Source organism: Beta vulgaris, chromosome 1, assembly GCF_026745355.1.
Source record: "Beta vulgaris subsp. vulgaris cultivar EL10 chromosome 1, EL10.2, whole genome shotgun sequence".
Taxonomy (NCBI): Eukaryota; Viridiplantae; Streptophyta; class Magnoliopsida; order Caryophyllales; family Amaranthaceae; genus Beta; species Beta vulgaris.
In genome coordinates this window covers 44,268,538-44,287,563 of record NC_079202.1, presented here as the reverse complement: position 1 = coordinate 44,287,563, position 19,026 = coordinate 44,268,538, and the positions used below count along the sequence as shown (strand labels likewise).

Sequence of the window (19,026 nt, the reverse complement as noted above, 5' to 3'; positions counted from 1 at the left end):
CGCCACTCCTACCTTGCCTCACCGCCGCTACATTGTCGCCTCACTGTCGCTCGTAGCATCTCTCGAATCTCACATAGTCCATCTCTCGCTAGTCACTCACCATCGTCGCATATCTGGCTTTCACTCACCACCATCACCACCTGCTAGAACAACCATGGCCGGCGACCCACCAATAGGTATTCAGTCCCCTGTCCTCCCTACCTCTTAGGTGTTAGCTTTCCTCCCTTGTAGCTTTTCTAATGTCATCCCTTGCCTTTTATCCCTCGTATGAATTTGATCAGTTGTAAGTACATCTATCGAGTAAAGTATTGTTCTTTTGATTAGTAATGAATGTATGAATCGGGCCACTTGAACTAAAGCAACACCAAAACATATTTTGGTTTTTAAATACCAATTCAATGAAACTAGTATGCCAATTCAATGATTTTTTTTGTTTTTGAGATTTCGAACCATTTTTTTTGAGCTTATGCCTCAAGCCTGAAACGAGCTCAAGCCTCGAGCCTCAAACGAGCCCGAACCTAAAACAAGCCCGAGCCGCGAGCCTGAAACGAGCCTGAGCCCCGAGCCTCAAATGAGCTCGAGCCGAGCCTCATATTCCATGACACGAGCTCGAGCCGAGCTCCATTTTTGAGGCTCGACGAGCCTAGTTTTTGAAACTCGAGCTCAAGCCGAGCCTGGCACTATTCCGGCTCGGCTCGGCTCATTCCCACCCCTAGGGACACCATAAAGTAAAGTAAAAATAAACCATTACACTGGTAAAATAACATGGGTTATAATCCATGACAAACTTTTGTAAGATGAGAGAGAAAGTTGATGAGAGAAAGGGATGATATGTTTTTTCTAGAGCATGAATGGTCATGCTTAGACCTTCAAAATAATTATTTTTTAAAAAATGGATGCCATCGAGCTTCTTTTTATGGCCACAAATTTCGACAAGCCGGTCAAAATGACTATGTTTATGATAATTTTTGAACATGACTTTCCATGCCATATCACATGGGCAATGTTGACTTTTGAAACGACTTTTTTTAGAAAAAACAGACGCTAACAAAATGTCTATTTTTCCAAAAAAAAAAAAAGATATTTTGAAGAACAAAATTGTTTGAAAAAATACCATATTGATAGTCGTTTTGACTGGCTTATCGAAATTCATGTCTAGTAAGGCGCTCCGTGGCGTCAATTTTTTAAAGTTATTTTACGGTCAAAATCGGTCGTTTAATATCGTCTTAAAACTCGTGCAAAAAATTAACTAACATAGGATACACAACTGACAGATATTTAACGGAATACACTAACTAAGACATCGGAATTAACATATATAATAATTAGGGCTAACAAAGAAAAAAAATTAAAAAAAATACCAAAGAGAAAGTTAAAAGTTGGAATTAATTTTTTTTCATTTCAAAAAAACCAAAGAAAATCGTTTATGAATTGAGTTCAATCTCCTAGAGCAATACAATTCATTACAAATTTGTTTGTTCATTTTTTCAAATTAAAACAATTTAAATACTATGATTAAAGTATTGAAAGTAATACTGATTTTAAACCCTAAATCTAATTTTTCTCTCTAGCCGTCTTCCTTTTTCCCCTTTTCTTTCATCAGTTAGGGGCTACCATGGATGATCTCATCCATGATAAGCCCCTTTTCCTTTCTTGTTTTCACTTTCTAATTTGTCCATTTGTTTTATTGAATAAGTTAGTCTCTCTTTATGAGAGTTTCACGTGTCCTGATATGGGAAGACTAGTCTTCTCTGTTGTAGAGGTCTCCTTCTCCCTTATGGGAGTTGTGAGTCTAGTTTTTTTATTTGTAGGTATGAGAAATTGTTCTCATTGGTTGAAGTTCAAAACTATCAACATGAAGGTATTGGAAGCTCGGATGCAGTCAATATGGATAGATCAAGAATGTTCTTCTCCAAACTATGTCAAAATGATAGACGGTTCCATTAATAGTTGCTTGGGACAACAAATACAAGGGACTTGCGCCACAATATTCGATCTGGTTCATTGTAGTTTCATCGAAGACGAAATTGATCTGATCTTGTTTAATTGTATCATGTTTTTCTTTATGACTTATTATAGATGTCGTTTGGCCTTCAATTAATGAAATTTTTCTTCCAAAAAAAATATTGAAAGTACTGAAATTAAGATTCTAAAGCTTGTTGCCAATTCAATTAGATTTATTGGCAGGTTTTATTTAAAAATTAAAGATAGAAAAGGCAAAAGAATATATTATTTAATGTTGGAGTTTACTGCAAGCAAGAGCTTCAGCTTGATCGTAATATAACGACATTTTTAGTACATAAGGTCAGTATCAAACTATTAGTAAAAAACTATTTGTTGCAATATAAATACCCCAAACTAGTTTAATATCTATATCAGTAACCATTTACAATCAAAATTTTGTAATTTTGACCAGAGTTCGCAAAGTTAAAGTATCTATATAAATATATTAAAATGCGTGTGAAAACAAGAAATTGTGCCACATGGCGCTCTCCCTATGTAGTTTTAGTTCATGTAATCCATGTACAATAAAAAATTAAGAAATTACATGATATAGGGTTTGATCCCAAGAACTCAAGTACATATACTATCATAAAGTATTATATTAATAAATGCACTAGGCCAAGTTGTATTTAGTGTTATTATCATAAAGTATTATATTAATATATGCAATTTTTTCTTATCCGGGGCATAGCCCGGACCTAATAATTAGTTACTATATAAAGATAGGGAGGTAGTAGTTAGTACCCTAAAAAAAAGAGATAGGGAGGTAGTGTACGTGGAATAACTTGACCACCGCTTCAATACCAAAGTGTGTAGTGCTTACCTATTACCTTGGCTATTTTTTCCCATAGGCACCAACAAACATGGACAATACTTAAAAGTCTAGAATATAATGAACCAAATGAGCATAACTTAAAAATATGGAAATTTAAAGACATGAATGAACCTATTTGTAAACACACGAAGCTAAGGCCTAAAGGTAAATTTAAAGTCTAGTATCAATGAACTTATTAGCACATCTTAAAAGAATTATGTTGATAAACGCTTTGCAACTCTTTCAACTTTTCTTCAAACTAAGAAGTTTCGGCAACATGAGAATTCTCTTCTTCAAGCCATTGAAATGTTTGCTCGATACCTCATTTACCTTCTTCTCATTACCATTACCATTACCATTCACTGCTTCCCGCTTGTTGTTGGCATAATTCTCAAGTGCATTCTTGGCTTCTATCATCTTCCTAATTTTCTCATCTTCAGCCTTATATATTTCAGCCTCTTTTATCATCCTATCTATGTCTGCCTCTCGAAGCCGACCTTGGTGATTAAGAATGCTGATTGCATTCTTTTTTCCGGTGCTTGTTTCCACTGCCGATACATTAAGAATTCCATCATCATCAATACTGAAACACACATCAAATTTGATCTCACCTTTCGGTGCTGGAGGAAATCCTGAAACTCTAAACTCTCCCAAAAAATTGTTTTCTTTAGTCATAACTCTCTCACCCTCAAACACTCTGAAAGGTGCGGTCACCTGATTATCTACTGCAGTAACAAACCTCTCATGCATCTTCGCTGGAATACTTGTATTCCTTGGAATCACAATACACATACTACCATCAAATACCTTAATACCAAGAGATAAAGGTGTTACATCCACAAGAACAATATCCTTAGTATTATTACTGACACCACTTAAGACGGCAGCATGGACAGCTGCACCATAAGCAACAGCTTCATCAGGATTCATACTTTTGCACAGCTCCTTACCATCAAAGAAGGTCTGCAGCAACTGCTGGACCTTTGGTATTCGGATGAACCCCACAAGAACTACATCATCAACATCATGCTTTTCTACCTTGGCATCTTTTAAGCACTTTTCAACATTGTCAATACAATTTCTGAACAAATCAATGTTCAGCTTCTCAAAACGTGCACGAGTTATGGTTGAAGTGAAATCAATGCCCTCAAAAAGACATTCCAACTCAACACTAGTTTGGGAAGTTGACGAAAGTACCCGTTTTGCTCTCTCAGTAGCAGCCCTCAATCTTCCAAGAGCCTTGGGACTCTTACTAATGTCTTTCTTGTGCTTCCTCTTGAATTCCTCAACAAGATCACTTACCAATCTGTTGTCAAAGTCCCCTCCGCCAAGGTGAGTGTCCCCACTTACAGCTTTGACTTCAAATTTACCCTTTGTGATAGCAACCAAGGAAACGTCGAATGTCCCACCACCTAGATCAAATACTAGAATATTTTGTGCAGGCCAATGAACACAAGCAGCGTTCGTGTCAAGACCATAAGCCATGGCAGCAGCTGTTGGCTCGTTGATGATACGAACAACATTAAGCCCCGCAATGGTGCCAGCATCTTTAGTTGCCTGACGCTGGGAATCATTGAAATATGCTGGAACTGTGACAACTGCATTCTTCACTGACATGCTAAGGAAAGCTTCAGCAGTTTCTTTCATCTTCATGAGGACCATTGAAGATATTTCCTCGGGAGTAAATCTCTTTTCCTCACCCTTATACGTGACTATAATCATTGGCTTAGCTTCACTTCCTGAGCTGGTACCAGCTGTAACCTTAAATGGCCACAATTTCATGTCTTCTTGTACTGCTTCATCACTGAATTTCCTACCAATTAGCCTCTTTGCATCTGCGATTGATCAGCATGCATAGAATATTATTGAGTGGGAGTAAAAGACCAGGGCGAAAAAAATTTAATAGAATTCAAACAAGAAAATTCAAACAAATATCCAATATTGTTACCTCTTACCAGCAATATTATCGATTTTCCAAACACTATTACAAATCAAAATTATCGATATGATTTCTCTTGTCAATTAACAAAGATGAAGGTTCATAAAAATCTAATTCTCTAAGCTTCTCGAGTGCGTTATGAATGTCGAAATTGACAGGCTTCTGTTATCTTTGAGAAGTTGAACATTTTAAATAGTTTCCTTCAAACTTTTGAAAATTACAGTAGGTGAAAATATGTACACAAACAAATCAATCAATCTTAAAGTTTCAGTTGCAAGTATCTTAGCCACTAATTAAGTTCTTAATGCATATCAAGCTTTCAATTATCTGTCACGAAATCGATCAGCCACAACTCACAAGGCAGCAAGTGACATTGAAACAGCAATACTATTAATAAAAACCCAATTGAACAGAAGGTGGAACTATCAACTATGTACACAAACGGCAAAAAGCACAAAAACTTGAAGCATGAAACTTATTCTCTTATTCTTTCCTTTACTTGAGTCTTGAAGTATATTTGTATATAGCCCCTAAAAAAAACTTGAACTACATATACTTCCCTAGACTTATTGACTTTTAAGCATAATTATATATCTTATAAACTATCAACTATGCGGCTATGCTTAAACAATAAAAATCATGAAAGATGTCCATCGAAACTAATCTAATAAGATCTCATGGACCATATTATATATCTTATAGTTTAGCGGGAATTGATGATTAAAGGTTTAAACTTTGGCACCATCGAAACTAATCTAATAAGATCTCATGGTCCATATCATATATCTTATAGCTTAGCGGGAATTGATGATCAAAGGTTTAAACTTTGGTAGTAAATAATAAATACAATGAGACAACCTTTTAAGAGACGAAAGGAGTTAGTACTTAGCACAGGAGAACAAAGCAAATAAAAAATATAAGGTCTAGTACTAGTAGAGAGAAGCAAGGAAGAAACCGAAGATAGTATTGGTGGAGTTGAAGGAAGCTTGATTCTTGGCGGCTTCACCAATAAGCCGCTCGGAGTCGGTGAAAGCTACCCAAGACGGTGTTGTCCGATTACCCTGATCGTTGGTTATGATTTCAACACGACCATTACGCCAAACTGCAACACAAGAGTAGGTTGTTCCGAGATCGATTCCGATCACCGGCCATTCAGAGCATCCTACATTACCTCCCATGTTTTCTGCTTCTCAAAGAGTCCAACTGTGTTCAAGATCGCAGGATTTGTACTTTATATATAGAGAGAACTACCAGAAAAAGCCGCCGAAATGAAATATTGGATGGTCGTTATAATGAGCAAAAATAGGCCCCTGATTGTGATAAAAGTTTTAGCATTAGATGTGATGTGAAATATTTTTATCATTGTAGTTCAATTACGCTGTACTTAATATATACTTCATCCGTTCTTTTTCTTTTGCAACAATTGAGATTTTACAAATGCAATATACAACTTTAACTATTAATATCTTTCATTACCTTTTTGATCAAAATTATAAAAATTTATATTTTAAAGTATATATTGAGACGAAACTAACAAAACTACACATGATTATTTTTCTTTACGTCATACTCCCTCCGTTTCATATTAATTTACTCACTTCACTTTGGGGAGAACCAAGTAGGAAGTACAAAAGTATGAGAGAGAAACTGAAAAGGTGGAGAGAGAAACAAAAAAGTGGGTTAAAATATTTAAAAATAAATGACATGGGTGGAAAAAGAGGAGAGAGTAGATGTGATATGTTACCAAATATAGAAAATGCAACATTGTGTAGCTTAAAAAGAAACGGACTAAAAAAGAAAGTGTGTAGATTAGAAAGAAACGGAGGGAGTAATAGATAGTGAAATGATGGTAGGTGAATAATGTAAAAATTCAATTGTTGCAATGGTAAAAGAACAGAGAACGTATCATGCATGAATGTCAAATTTAATTCACAATCCACAAGACAAATAATATACCGATCTTTGCAACAGATTTGTTGCTTGACAAGTAGAAAATGGAGCTTTAATGTTATGACATAACGAAACACTTTCCCTTTCTCTCTCTAAATATTTGCTCTGCCCTCTCTCCTCAAAACCAACTTCCAAAACCCCCTAATCCTAGGAACTTGCCGGAGTTACGGCGTTGCGCAGGTCTCCGGCGAGTTCCTCTTGTTTTTCGCAACTTTTATTTTGTTTTCTCTTAGTGTTATTCCTTAGTTTCCCTAGTCTCCGACGGGTTCGTTCTCCTTCACGTTGTCGTCCACTTTTCCGTTAAAGTCATAGGTCTGTTCTTCTTTTGTCGAGTCTTCTTCTCTCCCTTCCCTTGTTGGTCTTGGGTCTTATTTCCCCATCCCCCCACCTCTAGTCGTGTCGCACTAGCGCTCCGTCGCTGCGGAATTTCCTAGTGTTTTCGTCAATCGTCCCCTATGTTTGAAGTAGTCGGCGAGTTAGTCGCCTGGTTGCGTGCTTGGGCTTCCCCCACCCCTATTTCATGGTCAGTTAGTGTAGGTTTGGGTGTCCCTTCCCCCTTCCCCTGGTTGTCAGTTTGGGCTTCCCCTCCCCTCTCCTCCAATTTTCGTCGATCATAGTTGAAGGGCATCCCCTCCCCCCTCCCCTTTTTATAGTGCTGAATCGGTCAAATTTGTAGGGCATCTCCTCACCCCTCCCCCAAACCCCCCTCTTAGTGTTATGTCAGTCAAAGTTGTAGGGCATCCCCTCCCCCTAGAGCTGGCAAAATATTACCCAACCCTCCAACCCGAACCCAACCCATTAATAACGGGTTGGGTAAAAAATTTGAACCTGTTTAATTAAATGGGTCGACCTGACCCAACCCGTTTAATTAAATGAGTTGGGTCAGGTTGAAAATTCCAACCTGATTTTGACCCACCTAACCATTTATGAAAAAACAAGCTAGAAGAATCCCTAAAAAAATTTGGAGTCCTCTACTACTCTTGCTTATTATGACTTAGTCATTACACTTAAAGTTGAACAATTGCTTACGAAGTTGTAATGATGTTAATTTTGAACATTTGTGTTGATTTTGAACAAAAGTTATGTTGATTTTGAACAATATTATCATATGGTTATGTAATGACTTAATTTTAATTTGCTGTCTACTGTTATTTGCAAATAAATTATGTTGTTTTTATTTTTTTTCTAGAAAAAACACGAAAAAAAATTAAAAGGGTCGACCTTAAGGTTGACCCGTTTATCATAAGGTTGGGTTGGGTTGTAAATTTCAACCCGTTTAAGTTAACAAGTCAGGTTGGGTCAAGGGGCTCTCAACCCGCCAACCCGCCAAACCAATCTCATCTTGACCCAACCCGACCTATTGCCAGCCCTACCTTCCCCACCCCCCCCCCCCTCTTAGGGTTGTGGTAGTGCGTCCTTCTTTTCCCCCTTTTTAGTTTTAGTTATCCGCCTCTCGTTGTTTAGTTCTAGTTGTGCTAGTATCGTTTTTGTCGTTTGTTAGCCTAACTGGCTTGATCATTTTGTTAATTTTTTTGTGGTTAGTTAGGGTTTGCGTGGCAAGTGATTTCATGGATGGGGTTTGTTTTATCCGATTTTGAAAATCGGATAGTTCTTCAAGATCTAATAATGGTTATTTCAATCTCACTTGGTAGTGATTTTCTCGGTCATTGCCTTGACGAAACGATATATGAATACAGTTCTCCAATTTGTCAATTGGGTTTATAGCACGTCAACTCAATTGAGCTTCTCATCAAAAGAGAAGCGTAAAATACCCTTCCAAAAGGGTATTGATTCACAAAGGAATGTGACTCTTACAGGACCCCATGTCATAGAATCACATGTGATAGAAGGTCACGGGGATTGGCCCTATTGCGAGTTCATAATTTCGATGCTACTTTGGTGCCCCGCTTGTGAAATCAACCCTCTCCTCCCATTCCTTTAGTCAAGGTTATGGCGATCGTCATCCACCAGCAAAAGCATTTCACTCCAATTCGCTATCAACCACACCTTCGGATCGGGCAGTTTTATCCTAGTTTAAGTTATTTATGTTTTAGTAATTGTTATATAAGAGTGAGTACCACTCAATTTAATTTATGTCTGTTTGTTTGGTTGTATTAATGTTACAATGTACTTCTAGTTTTAATTAATGCACAATTTCTCCATTGTCAAAACAAACAAAAAAAAATTAGAGACAGCAGAAAACGCTTGAAACAGGATCAACGTGAATAATGCTCAGAAATTAAAATTCCTACTCTGTATCCGCTTGAAACTTATTTACAAGAATAATGTCCACATAAGACTTGGATGAAGCTCTCAATTTAATATTTTCTGGTTCGTAGATAGGTAGCTGTTCGGATTTTCTTTCAGGTAGTGGTTTTATGACTAAGATTGCTCATCTTGAAGCCTACATGGACCGCAAAAATTTAATTTTACAGCATCGCTCAAGAACTAAACAGATTTTAATGAATTAACTATCAAAGAATGGTAAGCAATCAAGCAATTTAAAGACAAATTCATTAACTTACACTTAGATTCATTAACATATGGTTTAAGCTTATGCAACTATTGACAAATGCTACATTGATTCGACACAGATAAACTAGCAACTTCTAAATACAAATAAAATTAGAAAAGGGAAACCTTTACATGCAAAAGGAAAAAGAATAACTCCTCTACATAGTGCATACGAAATTCTCCAGCGATTACGAAGCTCGGTGGGAAAGACCAACAAAAGAAGGAAAGATGTGATAAAAGTTCTATCGAAGCTCCTCAGTATTGAACTTGTTCCAAGCTTCCTGCATAGGGCCAATAACTGGAGGTTCAGAAAGAATCAAAACGAAAAGGGGGAGGGAAGGGGGAGAGATTTTAAAAGCAAGGTATGGAAACTTCAACTGTACAAAAATGCAACCTACAATTTACAAATGCAATACAAAGAATCTTTCTGTCACATAACTTGTGTTGGGACTTGGAATACTCGGCCTAACAAAACTGAATCCGGATTTTTGGAACTTTTCTGAACTCCAAAAGAAATCAACAGTCCATGCCCAATGTACATCCTGAACAATGTCAGTCGAGACCTTACCCCTAATAGTCGTACACCACATAGTCTAACTCGAGATCCACCTATGTGGCTGTGAACTTGAAGTCTGAAGGGTGATGTGATGTATATTTGATTGGAGTCTTTATTAATGATGAATCAATTAGTCAGCACAAGATATAGGAGCTAGTCCTAAAGAAAGCTTTTCAACAGAGTGCATCTTTGAATATGAGCACAGATACGGGTTCGTCCTAGAGGCAAACTTTATCCAGAAATGACAACAGAGCTATGTCAAGGTGAAAATGCCTTATTAGCAGCCATACAGAAGTGTGGTTTGGCTATCTGTCCAGTATGAACATTTCCCTCGTCCAAAGTTGTGTACCATTCCCTTGTATGTTATATCTTCATCTTATGCATCTAATTCCTTTCAAAGCAAATACATGAGGCTTGTCTTAAAGGGAACTGGAAGAGATTTTCCTCAGGAAAAAGGGATTTTCCATCTCATGTTTGCTTATAACAGGAAATAAATTTTTGAAAGCTGATCATGAAACCCTGAAGACTGAATCTGAGACCCTCGACTCTTTTTTTCAAGTGTCTAGGCATAGACTTATCACAGAAAGTCTACATCCCTTTTTCCACCAACTCTGATCCAGATCTCATTAATGATTTGGAGCAATAAATCATATGGATCCAGAGCTTATGACCAGGAAGACTATTTAGGTTACCCCCTCTCCTGGAAGAAGCCTTCAAAAGTAAGTTTGATCTCATCATAAATAATATATATCTTCTAAGCTTGCCTACTGCAAGTTGAATTTCCTATCCAAAGCTGGCAGACTCAATCTCATCAACTCAACGTTGCATAAATGCAGTCCCCGTGTTTTTACACAATGGATCTGTATTCCAAAAAAGATTCTCATTAACCTGCACAACATATCTGCAAAACGAGGAATTTTCAGGAAGAGAAAGGGATTGGCTGTATTTCTTGGGACAGAATGCAGACCGATGAGCCAAGGGGGTTTGAGCATATATATCAAACTAGCATGAATCTAATAGCATGGCCAATCTTCGATAGAAATGGAACATCTCTAATAAGGCCTCCAAATTCATGTTTGAGAGAAACAATAGAAACAAATTGAACATAAAAGGATCTTACATATGCAAGAAATGGATAAGGATTGGAAGCTTTGCAAAGAGAGCCTTCAATGGATAGGTTCTCTTAGAATTGTAATCTAGAAGGCAGTGAACAGCAGTGAGGATGAATCAAGGGTGCAGGACAATTGTTGGAGACAGGTTCTCTTAGAACTTGTCATTAACCTCCCTCTGTACAGAGTCTCTTATTCAGACTAAATCGTTTATTCCTTAATGTTGTTTACTTCTACATGAACCAAAATGGATAAGTTTGACCCAAAGTTGACTAAACCTCACCTTGAAAGAAAACATAAGGCTAGCACTAGCAGTGATGATTTCGACCTAAGATAAGATAGTTTCCTCTCAGATATTTGGTGGGGTGAAATCCTACCCTCCACTTAAAACAGTCTAAAAGAAGTTTCTCTCTTTAATACTCCTCATTCTTTCATCCCAATGACGATAGCGAATTAGCAACAGGCTCTGTGCCAGACCCATGAAATCCAATATCATTTAGGAATCTCTGATACCTCCCCCACCCTCTTGAGGCATGGACTCATAGCAGACCTCACATGTATTTACAACAACCTCGTCACAAAAATGTTTTCTTTGCCTTTAGCCAATGCTTAAATTGGGAAAAGAAAAGTGTCAATCTTGAGGCTGCAAAGCTAGAAACTTAAAAAAAAAAAAAAGCCTTCTTAATCCACAACTAAACCTTACCAGAAAGCTGGCCACGCCACTGCTTTCCCTACCTTATGGAATACTGATGCAAAGTGGTTTGGGACCCAGTGCAAGTATGCAATACACTTCTTGTCAATCGACTAATGGAGAGACTCTAGAAAATGGTATAGTAGATATTTGCAGGAATGAAAAGGTCAGTGGCTGCAAGCATTTGTGATGAAAAGATTCTGGCAAGACTTTTCTGAAGTCCTAAGAATCAGAGAAGCACTCAGAAGTCAGTACGCAAGTCGAGCAAAAGAACACCTCCAAATTGTCTCTGCCTTAATCATGGTAAATCACAAGCTACGAACATAAAGCTTGAATGCAGGAGGCTCTACACCATTTACAAGAATACAAGATCTTAGTTTCACAAAAATTTACCCACTTCAGTTTTTCTATCTTGAGACATGAGCTCCACATCCTTTTACTTTAATACTCACATCAACCTTATAATTCTTTCTAACCCTCTTCCATTTTTCTCACCAATTTTCCCCCATTTCCCTAGTTTTCATGAAAATCAAAGTGGGTAATTAGGATGAAGTATCTAGATACCCCATGTCACCATTAAATCCCCCTTTTTATGTACGTCATGACATTCCCCAACCCTTGCATGACTAACACATAACTGAATTATAAGAACTACCCTGTATACTCTTCCTTGAATTAATACCAAGCTTACCAACACTTGTGGAGCCTTGTCTTACTTGGACTCTTCATTTCCCCATAAGTACCTATGTCAGATCCTCCGCGACTCGAACAGATATTACAGTACTTCATCATAGAAATTTTCGTAAAATACAGGAGTTGGACACTTAACCATATACACGTGTCTGACATCAGTACCCGAGCCCGAGTGAGATAGGTGGGACCTTGCATAAGTAAACTTCATAGGTGGGTTAGGTTATAAGTATATATGCGGCCTTAACCTCCGGTGTGTATGAAAATACTTGATTCTGATGCTTCCGCTGGAAACTCTAGAATATAATCACTCCTATTATGTCATTCACAAACTTAACAACTACCATCCCATATGATATGCATCAACTCACCCGATGCAAAATACTATAGTTGAGATGCAAGGAAAATTACACACAAAAAAATGACACTGAAGATAATCTTTCTTTCACCCACCTGGATAGTTATATCATTTCACAGAACATGTCATACCATGATATAGTAGAATAATTTCGCAAATCAGAAGAGAAGGTACTTAGTAGAAAGATGAAACTAACCTCAAAAAATTGAAACAGAACCAAGGAATGAGCCTACGTTACGGAAAAAGAATATCACACACATACATTCCCTACCTTCCTGGATAATTATCTAATTTCGTAGCAGAGCTCATGCCACGGTACTATAGCAGCAAATTATCAAAAAACAGAATACAGTACATCTAATGCAAGGATGAATCCAAAACCCCCAACGTGGAGAAGACCCCCCTCAAATACCTATATTACAGGATACAGTCGCATACCCCCACGAAAACACATGCACAGTTTCCCCCTCACCCAAACAAGACACACACACAAACAGAGAAAAGGAACAAAGAAAAGTCATTTCCTGGTTACAAATGACTATGTAAAGTTCCATGCGAAAATATGCAAATAATTTAAAGTTGTAATCTCGCAACATGATACTTCATTTGAATCCACAAGTTTCACAAGATACGTGTAAAATACATGCAAGTTGCAAGGGTGTCATAATCTCCAAATCTAATAGTCTTAAGAGATCAACTTCATTTAAATAACGAGCAACATTCATCAAAATATAGATTGAGAATGCACCACAGGCTGGTCCACAGCTGCACAAGAGAATCAGTCCACAGGATGGAAATACAAGCATTATTGCCCTTTTAGGTGTCATGGCAGTAATTAGTGCATGAAAAGACAACTAATATAACTAAAAGAGTAAGTCAAAAAATTTATACCTTCAGCAGATCAAAAACTTTCTCTGCAACATACTTTTGCTGAAGACTAGCACCTTTCTGCTGCACTTTATCTGGGTGGACACACAGTGCAGCCTTTTTGTATACGACTTTAACTTGAGAGGATGTAATCAAGTCTGTTAAAGTAACTTGCCGCCAACCAAGGGCAGGGGGAAGCACCTGCTTATCAGAAAATATACGCACATAGGAGAAGGTATAATTAACAAACATATAATCCTCAGTTCAGAGAAGATACAAAGAAAACCAAAGGGGGGGGCTTAAGAGACCAAAAAGAAGGAAAGATACAACCTTGTCTATGTGATACATGAGAATTGAGAAGCACCTTTAAACCACAAAACAATAAACAATGACAATACCGATGGATCAAGGACATTGACCTGATCCAGGAGCTATATATGATATTCTCTAATCCAGTTAGAGACAAGTAGACACTGCCACATTACAAAATTACAACTAAGTTTATATTATGAAGTCTTAACAGAAGAAATACACACAAGTCAAAATGCTTTTGACCTAAAAGGGGTGCGAGATTCAAGTCCTCTTCTCAAGTCAATTGTCATGCCTACATTTGATGCCATTATTGAAGGTCTACTGAAGAAAGACAAAAGCAATTTGAGGTATCTGCTGCACAGCTAATTAGGTAGGTCAAGTGAAGCATGATTTTACCTTTATAGAATTTGTAAAAATGATGACGAATGTAGTTACAAAACAACGATTTTAGGTGGCAGCAGTCATGATAGAAGGATACAGAAATGCTGCGGTACTACTGCACTACTAGTGTACAAATGGTGAGCTCAACTAAACACACAGATTCTAAAAGTTTGGCCTGTATGATTAAAGAATCTAACCACTTGAGATTTAATGACGATGAAGTATCGATAATGTTTATCTTCTACCCATGAGATTTGATGAAGTAAATAGGTAAGCAATTAGGTAACATATGTTGCTGATGTAAATAGAAAAGATCTAACAGGAGGAGTTGTTAAAGGTCATGAAGCACAGAGTCAATAAGAGGCTAAGAGCCATCTTCAACAAACACATCATTTAATCATGCCAGAAATGGGTACCCTAACTCCTAACATGCAAATCTCATGCATCCATGTCTAGGGTTGATAATAAGCTAGGCCTGCTCGTGAACACTTCAGGCTCGGCTCGGCTCGGTCAAAGCTTGTCAAAGCTTGACTCATGGTAGCTCGGCTCGGATTTGGACTCGCTCGAGAACTTAATGAGCCAAGCCCAACTACGCTATGCTCGGCTCGAAAAACTCGTGAACAACCTCAATCATTATTTTATATAAAAAAAATAACTATTTATAACCAAAAGCACTTAAAAAGTTATTATAGGTTAAGACACTTAAAAGAAGTTATTATAATTTATATGTATCCTTTTATACAATTTTTTACATTGAAAATTTTTGATGTCTTCTCTTTTCGTATCCTTTTAGATCTAGTTTGTCGATTTTTTATGTATATTTGTAAGTAGTTCATTTGGTTAGCAGGTAAAAATGAAGTAAATTATGTTTATTCATGTTACTTTTTGAATTTAGTCTATAGTTCTACATGATCTGTCAACAATTCTTTTAAATATAAATTTTTTGTTTGGTTTAATGTTGTGTTGGTTTATTTTTTAACTTGTCTCATATCGAGCTCAAGCTCAGCTCGAGCCTTGAGAGAAGCTCACGAGCTTGAGCCGAGCTTCACTTATCGAGCTCACGAGCCGAGTTCACTTATCGAGCTCACGAGCCGAGCCCTCTACAGTTCAGGCTCGGTCGTGCGATAAGCACCCCTATCCATGTCCCACTGTTCCTAACCAACATGAGATCAGGTTTCTTCAATGAGGAATAGCCAGAATCCAGGGTTTAATCCTTATAGCAGCATTAGGCACACATTGTAGGTGATATAAGGAACATTACATCCACATGTATGCATACAAGTCAAAGCCCAAAAAATAATGTCCAACAGTCCAAGAATTATCAACTTTACCAAATTGATATGATTTTGAGAATTCAAATAGTGAAGGGTATATGAAAGTTACCTCAAAGCAATAAGATTCACTAATGGGATCAGAAAATACCTGTTGCAAAGATGACAGTAGTGCTCGCAAGTTCCCCTCTTTCCCAGCAGCCCATTGCTTCATCTCCAGATCCATAGCTTCGGCAATCCTCTAAAACGCAAGCATACAAGAATGCATTAGGCACAGCACCAATCTATCTATGACAGTACATTGCAAAGAAATACCCACATATCTCTCTTCCTGCTCCTGTTGAGCCTCATATTCACGTTGATTCAACTGTGCCAATGCTTGTTCCTACACATTAAGCAGAATCGCAGCTAAGTGATGTGCCCAACAACTATGAGCAAAAGCATGTAACCTCAGCACCATAAATATCAGCACAGCAATACATTAATAAAGCATTTGCACAGGGACATCAACCATACAAGATCCAACTTAGATTATTACCTACCGTGTAAACAAACCATGTACAGTACTACCTAGACTATCAACTAAATAAATGCACCAACCACCAATATCTTAGGGGCCTAGGGCTTGTTCTGTTATAATGAACATGAAGTTGGTCACACTTATACTGATTGTGTTTATTTTTGAAAATTAACTAATACTCGAAAATATTTTTCCAGTCCATATTTTGTTTTAAATTATGAAAAACTGAAAACACAAAACCTAAAATGAGAACGGATAGGCCCTTAGTCTAGGGGAGAACCCAAATTTTTCAAAATTCATACTTCCACTCTCCCTTAATATTTTTCACATTTCCTTAATATGGATTTCTGAAGCTGAAGGTCACAGATTCAGATCTTGTCTTCACCAAACTAAATCTTGTCAAAATAATTTGAACTATATTAAGAAGTTTCTTAAGCTAAAAAAAAGCTCTTCTTGTCCCCCAAGATACCTCTATAGACACTGAAGAAATGGAAGGATTAGCCTTAAGCTTTTACAAAGGGATAAAAGAGCAGTCCTTTTCCCTTCTCCCCCTCCCCTCCAGATATTTTTCCTTCATTTTCATAAAATATAACATAAAACATTTAAAACAAGATAACAATCCATTACAAAAAATTGAAATTTAACTAACATGTACTCTCACCCCTCACTGATCAGAGGAGGAGGGATAGATAGCTTAAATATAAACTGTTATTCATCCAAAAAAAGTTCCACTCATAGCCAAATTAGACATATAAAGAGAATGCAAAACCAATCATCATTTACATCACAGAGTGACTTCACTAGCAACCCAAGAAAAGAACTGCTACTGGCAAAGAAAACCAAAAACTCTGCACCACATACCATACGACCCATAGCTTTTTGGTGACGTTCTAATCTTAATCTTCGTCTTTCATCACTTTCTCCTTCAATTTCCTCAAACACTCCAGATGTCGGGACAGCTATCATAAGGTGAAATATATTTGAAATCATCATAAATGATTAACAGAAGATCTGAAGAAAGCTACAAATCAACAAAACTCAGAACAACTGATATACCTCCAAATATCGACGAAAAATCATCAGGAAAATCTCTCGATGACACTTTCTTCTCCATTCCAAATGCGGATTCAGAAAACAGATCTGATACTTCAGTGGATTTTCCATTCTGAAATATGTCAACATGAATTTAGCATCTCAAAAAAAAAAAAAACGAACTAAGGGTAAAATCCTAAATAACAAAAACCCAAACCGCATATCTCCCATTTTCTTTGAGGGGGAGGGAGCGGTATCTTACCATGGATGTGTCTTCAGCTACAGGTACACTCTTTTTAGTGTGTGCACCAAAAAAAGAATCCAAATCAGGTGCTTCTTCTGGAAACATTGGTTCACTGTAACCATTAAAGCTGCCATCTATATCAATGAAGTTCGTCTCCCGTGATTTTTGGTTGGCTGTCTTCTTCTCTTCCTTCTTGACTGAACTTACATTGGTCCTTCCCATTGCAAATTCTTCAAGTTCTTCAAGTGAAGAAGAACCTGAACTCTTCTCTGCTGCAGAAGCCTGAGCTCTTTCAACAGTTTCAGAGCAAACAAGTCCATATTCAGCTAAATACTCTCAGACATAGCAAGGGAATGAAATACTCTGTTCATACAATAATGCATTTCATTGTTCACCCAAATTAAAGAATAATATTTCTTTCAACATGTGAACTCATCAATTTAGAACCCACCATGTTCTCTAGAGTGCTCAGAGTTCAACCATTCCATAAAGTAGGGAAGACCATTAACCCCCATAGTGCTATCAATGTCAAACACTCATATACCTCCTAATACATTAAAATCAAGCTAGTGAGATATACTCTCATTATTCATACCAAATAAACTACCAAAGATACAAATATAGCTCACTAATATTGCAAGAAATACAATATACATTAACATAAACATAGATATTTAGCTGTACAAGAAGCAAAGTTACATACCTATCATTAGAAGCACTGCTTGTCCCGAACCCCGGTATCAAATCATCAGCTATAAACTTATTCCTCTTCAATTCAACCGATTTTGTACCTTTGGAAACTCTTTGATCAGAACCCAAATTTCCCAATTTACCCAAGAAATCATCCACAGGATCAGATGACAACAAGTCATCAGTTTCAACCACCACATTAGTGCTCCCATTCCCAGAAAACCCCCAAATAAGATCATCATCAACATTCGAAGGCGGCTTCGAGTTCGAGTTCGAGTTCAAATTCATTGAACCTTTGAGCATAGATTCAATATCAAAGTCAACCCCACCACCTCCTCCACTAGAGAAACTAGGATTTTTCATTGGCATTTGAAATACATCATCAAAAACATCTGAACTTGAATAATTATTAGAACACTTAACTGAGTTGAACCCGAAAATATCATCATTGTGATCATTGAAAAAAGACCCAGTTCCTGAATTTGAATTATGGGTGTGGGTACCAAAAGATGGATCTAGATTTACAGATTTGTAATTGTGGGTGGTTGTTGTTGTTGTTGTTGTTCTTGGTGCTGTTTTCGATGCAGCCATTGGAGCTGATTTGCCTTGGGGTTTGATACCATAATTTTTCACTAAAACACCAAAATCATCCATTATTTGATGATTTTTCAACTCGGTTATTGCCAAATTTGAATTTAATTCAGCTAAAAGTATAGTAATTTCAAGTGCAAAACTAAAAACTTTTTTTTGTCGGTGCAAAAATTGATGGACCAAAAAAGGAAATGGGGTATGAAATAAGAACGTGCAAAAGAAAAACGCAAGGAAAAAAACAATAAAGTTGCAGAAGAGAAGGAGAATCGGCGCAAATTAGAGGTTGAATTAGGTTATGGCTGCTCAAACCCAAATTCTGGGAAGGAGAACAGTTCTCTCTCCCCTCTCTTTCTGGGTTCTCGGTCGCTCGCTCTGAAATATGGCTGTCGGCTTCGTCGGTCATTCAAAACATATATATTTTTTGTTTTCTGACGAAGGAGATAAATACGACATGGTGAGAATTTTCGAAGAAATTGCAAATTTATTATGGAAA

At 37.2% G+C, this 19,026-nt stretch overlaps 1 protein-coding gene and 1 pseudogene across 1 annotated transcript; both read right to left on the bottom strand.

The window, feature by feature from the left end:
- Positions 1-2,901: 2,901 nt before the first annotated feature.
- Positions 2,902-4,650, bottom strand: LOC104893153 (heat shock cognate 70 kDa protein-like; annotated as a pseudogene).
- A 4,539-nt stretch (positions 4,651-9,189) lies between these two features.
- Positions 9,190-18,987, bottom strand: LOC104893161 (auxilin-related protein 1). Its single transcript, XM_010679250.4, has 8 exons — positions 17,956-18,987; positions 17,271-17,541; positions 17,033-17,141; positions 16,838-16,935; positions 15,776-15,841; positions 15,608-15,697; positions 13,517-13,693; positions 9,190-9,502 (listed from the first exon to the last, which is right to left on the bottom strand). Exons 1-8 carry the CDS (start codon positions 18,594-18,596, stop codon positions 9,464-9,466), a joined length of 1,491 nt encoding a protein of 496 aa, XP_010677552.1. The 5' UTR covers positions 18,597-18,987; the 3' UTR covers positions 9,190-9,463.
- Positions 18,988-19,026: the final 39 nt, after the last annotated feature.